This window comes from Lutra lutra, chromosome 8, assembly GCF_902655055.1.
Source record: "Lutra lutra chromosome 8, mLutLut1.2, whole genome shotgun sequence".
NCBI classification, from domain to species: domain Eukaryota; kingdom Metazoa; phylum Chordata; class Mammalia; order Carnivora; family Mustelidae; genus Lutra; species Lutra lutra.
The window spans coordinates 97,165,460-97,179,803 of NC_062285.1; the positions used below are offsets into that span (position 1 = coordinate 97,165,460).

Consider the following 14,344-nt stretch of genomic DNA (forward strand, 5'->3'; position numbering starts at 1 on the left):
ATCTGTCTTCAAGTTCACTGACCTTTCTCTGTCATCTCCATTTTGTTATTGAGCCTATTTTGGTATATGTGTACATGCCCTCTTCCCTCTCCCCCATGAAAGAGTGAAACCAGACTTGAATCTCAGCAATGAGGAAACCCATTTGTGGATATTTCTGGTACGTGGCTCTTGCTGCTCTTTGATGACAAGAACATCCTTGTTGAATGACCACAGGATGAAGGGAAGCTCAGCATTTTGAAAGCTAGTTAAACACAAACACACACACAGCTAGTGGGTAGCCTGATGTATGAGCCCACACTCTGAGTTGGCTCTTCTGCTCTAGGCACTGTGTGGGCTGAACTCAGACACTAATTGCCTCTGTACCTTCCCTCACATTCCCTTTTGCTCCATCCAAACCACTGGTGTGAATTCCTGTGGAAAGAGTGGGCAGTATGTATCCTTGCCCTCTCTGGCCTGAAAACAATCTGCCAGAAGTTGTCTAGTCTCTCTTCCATGTAACTGCTCCTTAAGAGAAGGTATAGCTGATTGTACCAGGGTTCTGTTTAATGATCTGGATCACTTTTACAAGTCACAGAAAGAACTTTTAGTTGTTTGGTGAGGAGACGTGAACAAAAGTCTCATTCGAAGAATTTGTTTTCTTATCTGGGAAGGCTGAAATCTGCCATACAGTTGTAGTTTCCATGATAATCATGGTCTTTCCTATAGGACCAGAATTATCTCCTTAGAGGCTATCATTATGGATTTGCCCGACCAAATTCATTCTCTACCTTCAGGGGTGGTTGGGTATAAGAGAGGTAGAGGAGGGAGTTAATATTGTTGATCATTTATCAAGTGTTGGGCAATGTGCTTTACAGTTTTTACACATTCATTTATATAATACATATCTGATTTTACACATTTCATTCTCTGAACAAATTTGCCAAACAAACATAATATCATCTATGTTTTATAAATAGGGAGGTGCAAAGAGAGTAAAGTAACTTTCCATAGGTCAGTAAGTGGCACAACTGGGATCCAAATGTGCCTGGCTCTACACATGACCTTTCCTCTCTGTGCAGCTTTTAGATTAATTAGGTGGTATTTGGGAGGAATGTGAACCTCAGGGAAATACATTCAATGTATCTAAAATGATCTGACAAAGGATGTGACTCAGGATGGGTCTAAGCCAGTTTGCAAAGATGGTCAGAGTTCATGCCCATTCAAGAAAAGTCCGGTAATCAGATAGATAACCTGACATTGCTTGATAAAAACCGCTTGGGTGCATGCAGTTAAGTGAGGCTGTGATAGCAGTCTGAGCAAGAACGAGCGGAAACAGCTCCGGTCCGTCCACGCCCATGGGGCTGTTCAGCTGGCTCAGTGATCGTTTCATCTGTACAACCCAAATACTCCAAGTGTTGACTATTTCTAAACACCTGGCTCTTTTTTCAGGTTAGTTGCATTCCTCCTAGCAGCCCTGAGAAGTAGGTTTTCTTGTCCTCCTAGCAGCCCTGAGATGTAGATTTTCTTGCATCAGCTCACAGCTAATCAGCAGAGGAGCTAGGATTTACACCTAAGTTTATGACCAGTCTTCAGTCACTTCCCCTCTACTGTATTGCCTGTGAATTGTGCTTTTAAAAAAATATCAGTGACGACTCCTTGCTGAAACGATCTAAGAGACCATGAGGCTGCAAAATTGATGAGACTCAGTTTGAATTTCATAGGGAGATTTTCACATCTTAAATATATTAAAAAATGGAATTGTTGGCCCTGTAAAACAGATGCCCCTAGATGCTCTATGGAAAATTGGTCCCATGAGATGCTGTGGGGGGAAACCAAAAGTTCCATTGTGAGTGAATAAGCTTATGAGTCACTGGCTTAAACAAAGCTAAATAAACTTTACCACAGGACTTTTCAGAGACTTTGTTATGCTAATATACAACTGGAGAAGAGAAATGGAATACAGTTTTTCTCAAATTTATTTGGCCTTGGACCCCCTTTGGGAGGGAGGTACCCATGCACGAGCATTGGGATACACCCCTCAGGACTTTCCTATCTTTCTGTGTGACTCTAATCGGTGTGTTGAGCTAAGGGGAAGTCCTGTCAGCATGTGAAAAGTTCTGAATATTGTCCTTAACCCTTTGTTTCCTTGTGTAGCAGAGTCCAGGGCAGCTGTCGGCCCAGGAGCAACAGGCTGAAGTCCTCTGATTTCCCTAGGTTAGCCAGCCAGTTACCTACTAGGTAAACAGGTGAGCTCTGGTGGACCTACTGGGAAATGTCTAAATGTGGAGAGCTTCTTGAAGGAAGGTGGATTTAGATATTTAGGGGATAGCATAGAACCCTGGAGGTTTCAGGGGAAAAGGACAAGAAGTGTGTGCGTGTGTGTGTCTGTGTGTCTATAGAAGGAAGACTCCAGAAAAGAGACTAGTGAATCTTAAAACAGGCTTTGTTTCCCTCAAAAATGCCCAGAGGTTCACCTGCTTCCTTTCTTTACTCAAAGTATGGGTCAGGGAGAAGCACTAGTCTGACCCAGAAGCTAGAAATGTAACATCTCAGACCTTCCCTCAGAAAAGCTGAATCAGACTCTGCATTTTTACTTAGCGCCCCCACAGAATGCGCATGTGCATTATGGTTTGAGAAGCCCTGCTTTAGGTCTCACAAACATGCCTCCTTCCCCATCAGCTCCTATGTTCCAAACCAAATAAGTTGGTTTAGTTTGAGTAAGTGTGCTCAGTGGAGGTCATGTCATACTGAGCTTTAGGCTGGCCTTGGGGTCCTACCTGTGGAGTAAGAGGGAACTAACCAGCTGAGGGCACTGGGGTGACACCGATTCACAGGTTTGAATGGGTGACTTCACAGGAGGTGGAACTTAAATACACATTAGGTCCATGAGGCATTCACTGCAGGTTTTATTTTATTTATTCTACTGGTTGAGCTTATTCTGGGTTTTACTTAGGACTTGGCTTATTGGGGTTGGACAGCAAAATGAGCTAAGAGTCAATGACCAGCTGCACGCTATTTTTCTGCCACCAATGGAGCCGGGCTGATAAACTCTTTACTGTGGTGTTACAAAAAGGGTGAGGTAACACGTGTAGTTCTGTGAGAAGAGCTTGTTAAAGGCTGTGTGAGTTCATTGACCAGTTTGACTCCTGGGTTCAAACTGATGCAGTAGGAGGAAGGCTAAACAGAATCCTGGGCTGAAACATTACTGGCGACATCTTGGTTCTAAAGATATTTGTGGAAAATTACCTATAGTAATTAATTTGATTAGGAGAGTCTGTTTAAATTACTATGTATTTTAGAGCATTAATTCTGATAGTAGACCATTTAATTCCAGCTTGACTAGTTGCTAGATGAATAATCTTTTTTAAGGTATGAAACCTCATGAAGCCTTAGTTCCATTGCCTATGGAATAGGGACAATAGTAGTACCTTTCCCCATGTGGTAGCTGAGATTACATGAGATAACACATGCAAAGGGTGAGCTTGGTGCTTGGACCAGAGTGGGTTCTCCACAAAAGTTTATCTATTTCTAAAGCAACAGACAGGAGGGCAGTGGGAGGCTCAGGGTCCTTGCAGTTTGCCAATAAAGGACTGGAAGTGTGGGGTGGCATCTTGCTTCCTCTGTCCTGTCATGAAATTATTTTCTTGGGCTATGTTATCCACTGACAACATTTCTGCCAAGGCCCTTTCTCATCCTAACTTTCAGATGGTGGGTACAAACCCTAACCAAGCTTGATCAAGTGTTTCTTGTGTGCCTACAACATGCTCACCACTGGGACACTGTGCAGGACACACACACACACGCGCACACATGCACACACAGTATTAAGATATGTTCTTAATGCAAATGTCCATGTGGGAGGATAAATCATATACATGAGAAATTGGAGAAATTATTTTCAATAACAACTATTTCTATAGTTGGGTGATGGAGTAATCTGTGAACAAAACAGATGAAATCCCTGTTAATAGTTTACCAAGGGCAGTGTGGTGGGAAGCACCCTGCCCTGGCAGAGCACCCAGGCATTTTTCTCTAAGTTGATGGTGCATGGTGAGAATAAAAGCACACTGATTTTTGTAGGTGTAAGTATTGTTTTTAAATTCCCAACAGACAATGCATTTCCTTATTGCCTTCTGCTGGGGTGAGACACTCCCATCCCTCTACTCTTGGTTCTCCACTGCTGTCATGCTGCTCTAGTGGGAAGAGAAAGACAATGGCATATAGTATAAAGTCATTCAGTAAGATGAAGAAAAATAAACATAAGGTAGGGAGTAGGAAGAGGGGTGGGGGAAGACTATTATTTTAGATTAGATGGTCAGGAAAGCCATTTCTTAATATATGAATTTATATATGTAACATACTTAATGGCCATATGTAGTGTAAAAAAGTAGTAATTCATATTTATTACATACCAACTCTATACCAAGCACTGTGTTGAGTTGAGCTCACTGTGCAATAGAACTTTGGAGAAGGTGCAGTTGGTGTGTGAAGGCACTGGGGGAGTCATCAAAGAAAACTCAGGATTGGACTGTTGAATTGTGAATAGTCCCAGCTGGGTATTCACATGAAGCCCATGTCTTAATACTGTTATGTCCTACATAGTGCCTAGTATGGTCATGATCATGTGGTAGGCACTCAATGACAACTTGGTCAAGTCTGAGTGCTATCTGAAAGAAATATTGGCTGCTTTGGACACAGCAAGCAGCTGTCATGGATATACAAATATCTTAACCAGCTGGGAACAAGAGTCTATTTGGCATTCCCTCTTTTGGTTGCATGGCATTCAACCCCCAGGAGACCATATTTATCCATTTATCCTCCCAAACATAGTAACAAGTTCTATATCTGAGAGAGAGTTTAGAAGGCAAATTATTCATTTTTTATCCATAGCTAAGAATCTCTTGATTATTACAACTATTTCCTATGGAAGGGAGAGACAGAGATGGCCACTCAAGGAGTGACCAATGGTTCTATTACTTTCCAGGTCCACTTTACGGAAATCCCTTTGGCATAATAGACAAATTGAGAGCACGGAGACCAAAAACAGTCTAATATGCATGACTGGGATTCCTGGTGTGATTGTGAATAATGAGGAGATTACCTGTTCATAAACAGTCCCAAACAAGAGTGTCTTCCATAAAGTTAATTGCCTTTATTTTAACAATTTGCTCAGTTTCAAAGGTAGCTATCATTAATTCTTCCTTCAAATTCCCTAAAAAGAACTGCAAAATTTCTTTCAACACTGTAAAATGCATTGAGCATGGAATTCAATGAAATAAAGGAGTAGCTTTGGTGAGTTTTGGGGCGGACAGTAAACTTCAAGGAAAAAATTAAAAATTTCAAGATCTTGGGGTGCCTGGGTGGTTCAGTCAGTTAAGAGTCTGACTCTTGATTTTTGGCTCAGGTCATGATCTCAGGGTCCTGGAATTAAGCTCCTCATTGGATTCTGTGCTTAGCAGGAAGTCTGCTTGAGGATTTCTCTCCCTCTTCCTCTGCCCCTCCCCCACTCGCACTCACGCATGCACACACACAAACACACACACACTCTCTCTCTCTCTCTCTCTCTCTAAAATAAATAAGTCTTTAAAAAATTTTTCAAAATCGTCACTTTGAAACCATACCACATGTTGCTGTCACTCAACTAAAGGACCTTTGATTTTCCATGCATGCATTCCTGTATACAATAGGCCATGCCATATTTCTTGAGTGAGTTGATAAATTACTTGTGATTTTTAGATTTTATTATTACTAAATTCCAGTGGTGCCACTAATGTAAACGGAAACAACTGCCTAGAATCTTGAATGTGGATTTGTGATATCATAGAGTCAATCACAAAATTTAATTTGTAGTTCTACAGAAGTGACACGTGCAGAATTTAAGAAGTCAAATGGTACTGTGTGTATATGGCGTACAATAAAAACCAGCAATTCTCATCTTCTCCATGATCATCAGTTTGCCTCTCCCAGAGGCAGATACTTTCCCACGCTTTTAGATATTTCTACCACTTTGTATCTAAATGCTGCTTTATATTGCTCTTCTTACTTTATATATTTTAAGAACTTAATATCATCTTCAGGGGAGATTTAACTTCTTATACCACATCTGACACCCATTTCTAGCACCAACCTCCCAATATCATAAAGTTCTATAAAAATTTTTGGTTGGGTCAATATCCAGGGCTTACATTATTATCACTATGTCTTCACATATCATTTATTATGATTATATTTTCTTTCTTGATCTTGTTTTTCTTGAACCATAGCCTTCTTTTCATGGTTTTCTTGGCTTTGAATATAACTATCATTAATTCTTCCCACAAATTCTCTGAAGGGAACTGCAAAATATCTTTCAGCATTCAAACACCTCAGTTACTTTACTTCTTAAAGAAATTTCTCAGGTGATCTTTGTCATTACTGACTTTTTTGTTCTATCAATTTGTACTACCTATTTTGTTCTACCAATTGAGAGAGGGATGTTAAAATCTCCAACTATGATTGTATAATTATTTATTTCTCCTTTTAATTCTGTCAATTCTGATTCATGTATTTTGAAGTTCTGTTATTGGATATGTAAACAATCATGATTGCTATTTCTTCTTAATGAAAGAACTGTTATTATTATGGAATGAGCCTCTTTATTTTTAGTAATGATCTTTATTTTGAAGTCTATTTTACTTATTCATGAAATCACTTCTGCCTTCTCATACCTTTTTCTCCCATTTGTTTTCAACTTATCTGAGTCTTAAAATTTAGAGTGTTTCTTGCAGATAACGTACAGTTGGTCTTGCTTTTTTTAAAAAAATCCATGCTTACAATCTCTGCCTTTTATTGGAGTTTTAGTCCATTAACAATTAATGTAATCACTGATAATGTATTTAATTGTGCCATTTTATTATTTGTCATCTTTTTATCCTTCCTATTTCTTCTTTGTAACTCCTTTTTACTTTATTTTGTATTATTTGAATAATTTTAGATCCATCTTATTTATTGACTTTAGCTATACCTCTTTGCATCATTTAACTTTTTTACAGTCTACTTGGAGTTAATGAATTAATATTGTATCACTTTATGTAAAATGTAGAAACTTTCAACTATGTAATTTTATTTTATCCCCCACTGCCTTCCTCTGGGCTGTAGTTGTCATAAGTATTACACCTTCATACATTATAAGTGCTACAAGATAATACCACAATTTTTGCTTTAATCAGTCCTATGTATTTTAAATAAATTAAGGAAAAAAATGAAGTTGCATCAGATACATACAATTCTTTACTCTTTGCATTTCTTCCTAAAGTTTCAAGTTTCCATCTGATATAATTTCCTCTAGCCTAAATAATGTCTTTAACATTTCTTATTGTACATGTCTGTTTATGGTTTCACTTAAAATTTTTTTTTAATCTGACAGTATCTTTATTTTGCTTTTATTCTTGGAAGATATCTTCATCAGATATGAAATTCTAGATTGTCAGTTTTGATTTTCACTAGCACTTTAAAGATATTGTTGCACTGTCTTCTTACTTCTGGAGATTTTGATAAGAAGTCATTTGTCATTTGAACCACTATTACCCTACATATAATATGTTGTTTTTCTTTGGTTACTTTTGAAACTGTCTCTCTCTCTCTCTTTTTTTTTTTTTTTACTGATTTGACTCTGATGACCTAGGTGTGGTTTTCTCCATATTTATCTTAGGATTTGCTGAGTTTCTGGAACCTATAAATTTGTTTTTTACTAAATTTGGGAAGGTTTTGTCATTATATCCTTAATTATTTTTCTGTTATATCCTCTCACGGTTCACAAATCTCTCTTTCTCTCCTTCTTTTAAGATTCATTTTTCCTTCTCTGTTCTTTAGACTGGATTATACCTACTAATTTGTCTTCAAGTTCTTCTGTTACACCACTAAGTAATTTTTAAATTTTCTGTTTTTATTTTCATTTCTAGTTTTATTCAGTTCTAGAATTTCCATTTAGTTCTTTTTTAGTTTCTATTTTTTTGCTGAGATTTTGTATTTTTTATTCTTTACAAACACATTATCTTCTACTTTATTAGGCTTACTTACAACAGCTATTTTTATAATGGCTGCTGCTAAAATATGGATTTATCTACTAATCCAATATCTGGATCATTTCTGGGTTGGTGTCCACTAACTGTTCTTTTCCTCAAGGCTAGGCTACATTTTCCTGCTTCCTCATTTGTTGAGTAATCCTTAACTGTGTTCTAGACATTTTGAATGTCTGGATTTTTTTTTTTTTTATTTCCTCTGAAAAGTATATATATACTTCTGTTTTACCAGGCAGTTACTTTCCTTAAACTCAAATGATAAACTCTGTCTCTTGGGAAGTAACTTAAATTTTAGTTCAGTTTTGTTTGTTTGTTCATTCATTTTGCCTTTTTTATTTTTTATTTTTTTTATTATTTTTTTGGTTGGACTATGTGCAGTCAGCCGCATACATTGATGGCTCAGGAGTCTGACAGACTCTTGGCCAGAGTTTTTACACAGATTCTATAGGGTTCCCCTCTCTGAATCTCTTTTTCCCAAGATTCCCCTTTCACTTTAAGAGGCTGTTTGTCCCAAATTCTGTTCTCTGGTTCTTTAGGTCAGAAAATTTGTGTGTTTCTATTGGAGTTTTAGCTGGTCTGTGGTTCTGCTTTCAACTGGCCCTGAGGCTAAAAGCTATAAACAGGTAACCCTCCTTATGCTATTACCTTCATCTAAGTTTCAGTGTCTCCCCAGAATCCTCTTGCTATTGTCCACTTTCCAGTATTTTTAGGCAGATTTTAAAAAAAATTTTCCAGAGTTCATAGTATGAAAAGGTCAAACTGGTAGGAGCTTACTAGTGATATCAGAAGCAGAAGAGCTCTTTGTGGATTTGTTTTTGTTTTTGTTTTGTTTTATTTGCATCCCTTCTTTATCTAGCTGCTTGTTCTTTGTCTTTAACGTTAAAGGTTTCTGGAAATGTTTGATCCTTCATTTTTGTTCTGTTTAAGATGTTCTGCGTGCAAGCCATTATTCTCAAAGGCTGTAGAGTGATTAATCCGGGATTGGTCATTTTGAGCGGTAACTTCAAAATCTTATTTTTTCCCTTGAGGACATTCAATTTTTCTGGGGAACAATCTTCCAATTTCTTACTGCAGGAAATTTGCCTGGATGCCTGCAAAGTTAAGTTGAGGAAGGGTCTCAGGGTTCAGCATTTAGACTTTCATTGAATCCTTCCATTTTTAGCTCAGTAGCTTTACAGTCACCCTGGAATCTGTTTCTCCAGAGAGTAAACCCTTTCAACTTCCCTTGGGCTGAGGAAGGTAGTTTTTGAGCTGTACAGGTTGGGGAAGCTAATCTAAGGGTCCAACTGTTCCTTAAGCAAACTTTCAACTTTTTATTTTCAGCTCCAACTTCCTCCTGAATTCAGAGATTTCTAGTGACTCCAATGTCTTGGGCTTTTCTGGAGTTATTTTAAAATTGGATAATCTCTTGGGGCGCCTGGGTGGCTCAGTGAGTTAAAGCCTCTGCTTTCAGCTCGGCTCATGATCCCAGGGTCCTGGGATCGAGCCCTGCATCCGTAGGGAGCCTGCTTCCTCCTCTCTCTGCTTACCTCTCTGCCTACTTGTGATCTTTGTCTGTTGAATAAATAAATAAAATCTTTTAAAAAATAAAAAATAAATAAAATTGGATAATCTCTTGTTGACTGTGTCCCTTCTGCCATCTCCAGGCAGTCTTGTTTTTGCTTTTTCTGTTCTGTTAATTCAGTTATCATCTATCCTACTTCTGTCTGCCGCAATGTTATTAAAATACAGTCTGTTGTGCTCTCTGCACATGTACTCTATGTCCTTTTGAGTTTACTCCTCTTTATTCTTTTAGTTTCATTTTTGGTGGTGTTTTTGTAGGAAGGTGGCATTGCTGGAGGAAGGTTTTCTCTTCCTTTATTCATAAAGAGTGAATAAATTATAAAGGATCAGTTTGAGAAGAAAACCTTACTTTTCTAGTAAACAAATAAAAATAGACTTTTCATTGTATTTAAGATTAAAATCTTAAATCAACCAAGAAAAACATAATAGCTTACTCTCTAGCAGGAGAATCAAGTGGACAGTGGTGGTACTTCTGAATGCCTTAGAATCATGGAGTTTCTGAGCCATAAGGAACTTGCAGGTTTTTTGGGACAGAAAATTTCACTCTTTTTAGTAGTCGTACTCATTTTTTTCATAAAGAGATTGTACTTGCACCTCAATATATAAAACAGGAAAAGTTATGAATTTTTTTTCCCCCAGACATTTAAGTTTTTTCTTTTGTAAAACCACTGAGCTCATTCCAAGAGCTTTGGGATTTCCCCATGTACAGATGGAAAACCATTGCTTTGGTGATGACATTTTATAGGTTGTTAGCCCAAAGAGGGTGCACAACCATCTCTCTGGTGTAAGTGTTTGAAATGTTTAGAAACAACAATACTGTTAATTAAACTATAATAAATAAACTGTATATATATAAGTGTATATATATAAACTATAACTGAGCATGAACTCTGGGGACGTTATGTTATGTGTTTTATACGCAGTATCTCATTTAATTCTCACAAGGATGCTAGGAGGAAGGCATGATGGTTATTCCCATATTGCAGGTGAGGAAACAGAAGCCCGGAGAGACTAAGATCTTGGTCGTGGATACACAGCTAGGCAGTAGAAAAGCTGGGACCCAAACCCAGTTTGGTCTGCCTCAAAACCCATTTACTTAACATGCTACACTAGGCGTGATCTGGTGGGCTCTGGGCCCCACAGTGTACTGTGCACAGAGTACTCAGGACTGTCTCCCATTTGTGAAGAGCTATAATGACGGAACAGGTCACAACAAAAAGCAATGTATGTCTCTAATCCTCAGGCAGCAGCAGCAGCTCCCCGATACTCCACCCTATTCCGCATCAGACTCCTGTTCTCCTCCACAGATGCAAGGTGAGTGCACTCTGCCGCCCGCACACCTTGCCATGTCTTCTGGGACGCTGGGCTGTCAGAAAGAGAGGCCCTTCTCACCGATGTGTTCCCCCAGGTGCTTGCTGCCCGGCCACGAGACCCGCAGCCGCAGCCGGGAGGACTCCAGCTACCCCTCTCCACTCTGCAGCTACTGCCGGGATGCTCCCTGCACACCTGCCGCAGAGCTCCTGTGAAATGAGCAGCTCTGCCCACGGCCTCCGCAGCTCTCGCCACTGCTACCCGGACACCAGTCATCTTCCAGCCCCCTCGGACCGATGCATGTCCTCCCATCAGGGGATAAGCCGTCCTTACCATCAGCAGCCTCTGTGCCACAGCCCTGGGTAAAGGGTAACATATTTAGTTATAAAAGACCTCAGAGCAGCCAGCACCCCAACGCAGTGCCGGTAAAGCATGAATCGTGGCGTTCTCTCCAGGAGATGGCGGTGTTGAGACATATATCAGACACAGGAAGCTCTCCTCCCCCTGAACCACCCTCCGGCGCCGCCCCCTCGGCTCTAGACAGTCTTTTAACTAAAACCCCACAAACCCAAAGTCCTTATTCAATGGAAAGTTAGAATGTCAGAAATGTATGGGGGCATTCCGAGCAAGGGAAAAAGCACTGTTTGCATTTGCAGCCTCAGCTAGAATATGCAAGTGATTTGTGAATGAGCTCTCAGAAAAATACCTGTTGATTATGCGTTAACTTAATGTTTTTTCTTCCCCCTCTTTTTCTTCTTCTTCTCCTTCTCTCTTCCATTCCTCCTGAATCTAAAGAATGGCAGAAAGAGTAAAGGTCCTCAAAAATTGTGACAAAATTCCATGTGAAAAAAATTTCAGGTGTAAAATGTATACACATTTTATATACTTCTATTTTGTATATGTATATTCTATAGTTTAAGTTCCTGTCTTTGTCTCAATGAGTCCTCTGCCTTTGGAAATATATAGTCAGTTTATTTTTCAAGCAGGCGAATCTCAGATCTACTGGCTATTGGAAAGCTATGTTTCAGACTAGTAGAGCTCATGGGGTAGGAGCTTGTCTGGTGCACTCACGTACAACCTAGTGGTCCTGAGGATCAGGACCAGGACTCAAGGAGTCTTAACCAACTACAGCTAGTTTTAAGAAGGCTGAGAGTGGACACCTGGGAAACAGAATCTGATTTCATGTAACATGGAGAGCAAAAACTCCTAACCTTCATCCTGGGTTCTTGATTCTAGAGCCTCATTGCCACCTACCAAGAAGAGAAAGTGCACACAGGCACTGGAGGACTCCGGGGACTGTCACGTGTGGGCCCACCACTCCAGACCAAGTGAGCCAACCCGGGGCCGGTCACTGCTTTCACCATTAAGTCAGGGATTTTTTTTTTTTTTTACACCAGCCTTGTAGTAACCCTGCAAAATTATTGTCTCTTTTACGGAAGGGCAAGGGTAAGCCCTGAGAGTTTCTTTCTTTCCTCTTGACACAATGTTTCATGCAGTCTTAGGTGGAGTCATGTAGGTGCTCCTAGGGAGAGATGCCATTTTCTCTCTCTCTCTCTCTCTCTTTCTCTCTCTCGCTGGTGGAGAGGAAATGCAAATGTCCTTTTGATTTTAGGGGTAATATGTCTCAGAGGACATAGGCTCAAGGCCGGTGGGAGCTTGCAACGTGGCAGCACGTTCAAGAGCCGACTGCTGTGCTATTGTTCAGGCCCTTGTAGTCCTTCTCGACTTCAGTGCTCACACAGATAAAATAGGGGCCTGGGTAAAATGCAGGATCTGATTCAGTACGCCTGAGATGGGGCCTGAAGGTCTGCACCCCTAACAAGCTCCCAGGGCTAACGGGGCTGCTGGCTCATGGAAGCAGACTTTGGAGGATTTCTCCAGGGGAGCAGAAAGGTAGAGAGTTGATGTACTCTACTAGTGCTCGCTTCAAGTTAGTGGGTTCCAAGTAGATCTTTGAGATTTTGTGAGGTCATTTCAGAAGTCTTTCAGCAGAATCCTACGATGCACAAGACTACCTTATTTTTAGTGTTATGTAACAGGTGACACATCATGTTTTCAGCTTAGAGACCTCTTCAAGTTGTGAACAAATTGGAGTTTTAGAGTCTGCAGCCTGGAACTTCCAGAATAAATGCTGTGGCACTTAATAGGCAAAAGGATGAGACTCCAATCCTCCTCTATTAGCTGCGGTAAATAATGAGATGTGGGCAGTATGAATAGCAGCCTAGACTCAGGGTACATCACTTTTACTACCCTGAATCAGCTTGGCCGGACATTCAAGATTTCTGTTTGGGGGCTCCCCTTCCCACTATCCCCAAATTCCAGGGCCCTGGAAGGTGATGCCGGTGCCTTCCTCACCTCCTTGAGTTGCTGCCTTTTTCTTTCCTGGCCATGTGATTAGAGCTGGTCCTCTGCTTGCCTGTTGGAGCCAGCTGGTCCTTTCAGGGATGTCTGGCTTCAGCTTCAGCATGGCTGGAGGGTCCTCCAGCCAAGGCCCACACGTGGCTGCCTCTTGGCCATGGGGTGGTAGAACCATACTGGGCATCCAGCTCTCACGTGAACCAAGCCTCTCACTGCCTCCTTTTCTTTCACATGGACCCACCCTGGCCCACGGTTGCTTGGTTTCTCTTATTCAATCCTTGAAACAGAAAATGTTAACTGAAGTCTCCTTTCTGGATAATATAGAGCTCACCACCCAGCTTCCTTATGCGAGTGTACTCTGATTTCTTCAAGAATCCTTACATCTAGCCTGCAGCTTCTATGTGATTCTCAAACACAAAAGGCTGAGTAAATTTCTAGCCAGACGAAGGGACCATCTGTTCACTCTCCCACAGATGCACCAGCCCACTGGGAGAACTGGGCAAGCCACCCAAACCTTCCAAGCGTTTCCTCATCAGACCAGATTGCTGTTCAAACCCTACTGGCCATTTCAGGGTTAAGCTCCATCCTGTGGTGATTTTCTGCTGCCCGTCTCCGGAGAGGACATTGATTTTTCACCATTTCCAGAGAAAATCATGAAAGAGTAACTGACATGTCCAGCAGATAGGAAACCTTGAATCCCTTGTTTAAGTCCTATTCGAATGAAGGTCACTGAAAAGCTGACTAAAGATAATTGACTCTGGACAATCGTTCCAGAATGTAAATGAACATTCTCCCAGGGCCGGGCGGGGTGTTGTGAGGCAAATATCCAAATGCTATGTTTTCATTACAGTTTATATTTTCAGCAGAAGTTTTCTAGGAGAGAATTCATATCTGATGTGGCAGAGGCCAAGGGTTTTCACAAAGGTCCTGGGGAAAAGGCACCTGGGAGGAAGAAGGAGGAGCCTAGGCTGGTAGTCTTACTGAGCAGGGATTTTGATAGGAGGACATGTTCTAAATCACTCAGGAAGCCTTTCCGTGACCTTCTCCCAAGCAGTTCACTTTGTCCAAGGGTT

At 40.6% G+C, this 14,344-nt stretch overlaps 1 protein-coding gene across 3 annotated transcripts in view; it reads left to right on the forward strand.

The window, feature by feature from the left end:
- The window catches only part of MYRFL (myelin regulatory factor like), a 118,639-nt gene that overhangs the window by 33,354 nt on the left and 70,941 nt on the right, over positions 1–14,344 (forward strand). For 2 of the 3 annotated variants that reach the window (XM_047742194.1, XM_047742193.1), the window contains exons 3-6: positions 10,619–10,624; positions 10,850–10,916; positions 11,011–11,275; positions 12,150–12,241. In XM_047742194.1, the coding sequence (XP_047598150.1) occupies positions 10,619–10,624; positions 10,850–10,916; positions 11,011–11,275; positions 12,150–12,241 (430 nt within the window). Of the gene's footprint in view, positions 1–10,618; positions 10,625–10,848; positions 10,917–11,010; positions 11,276–12,149; positions 12,242–14,344 lie in introns of all 3 variants that reach the window. The other variant, XM_047742192.1, reaches the window with a different exon arrangement.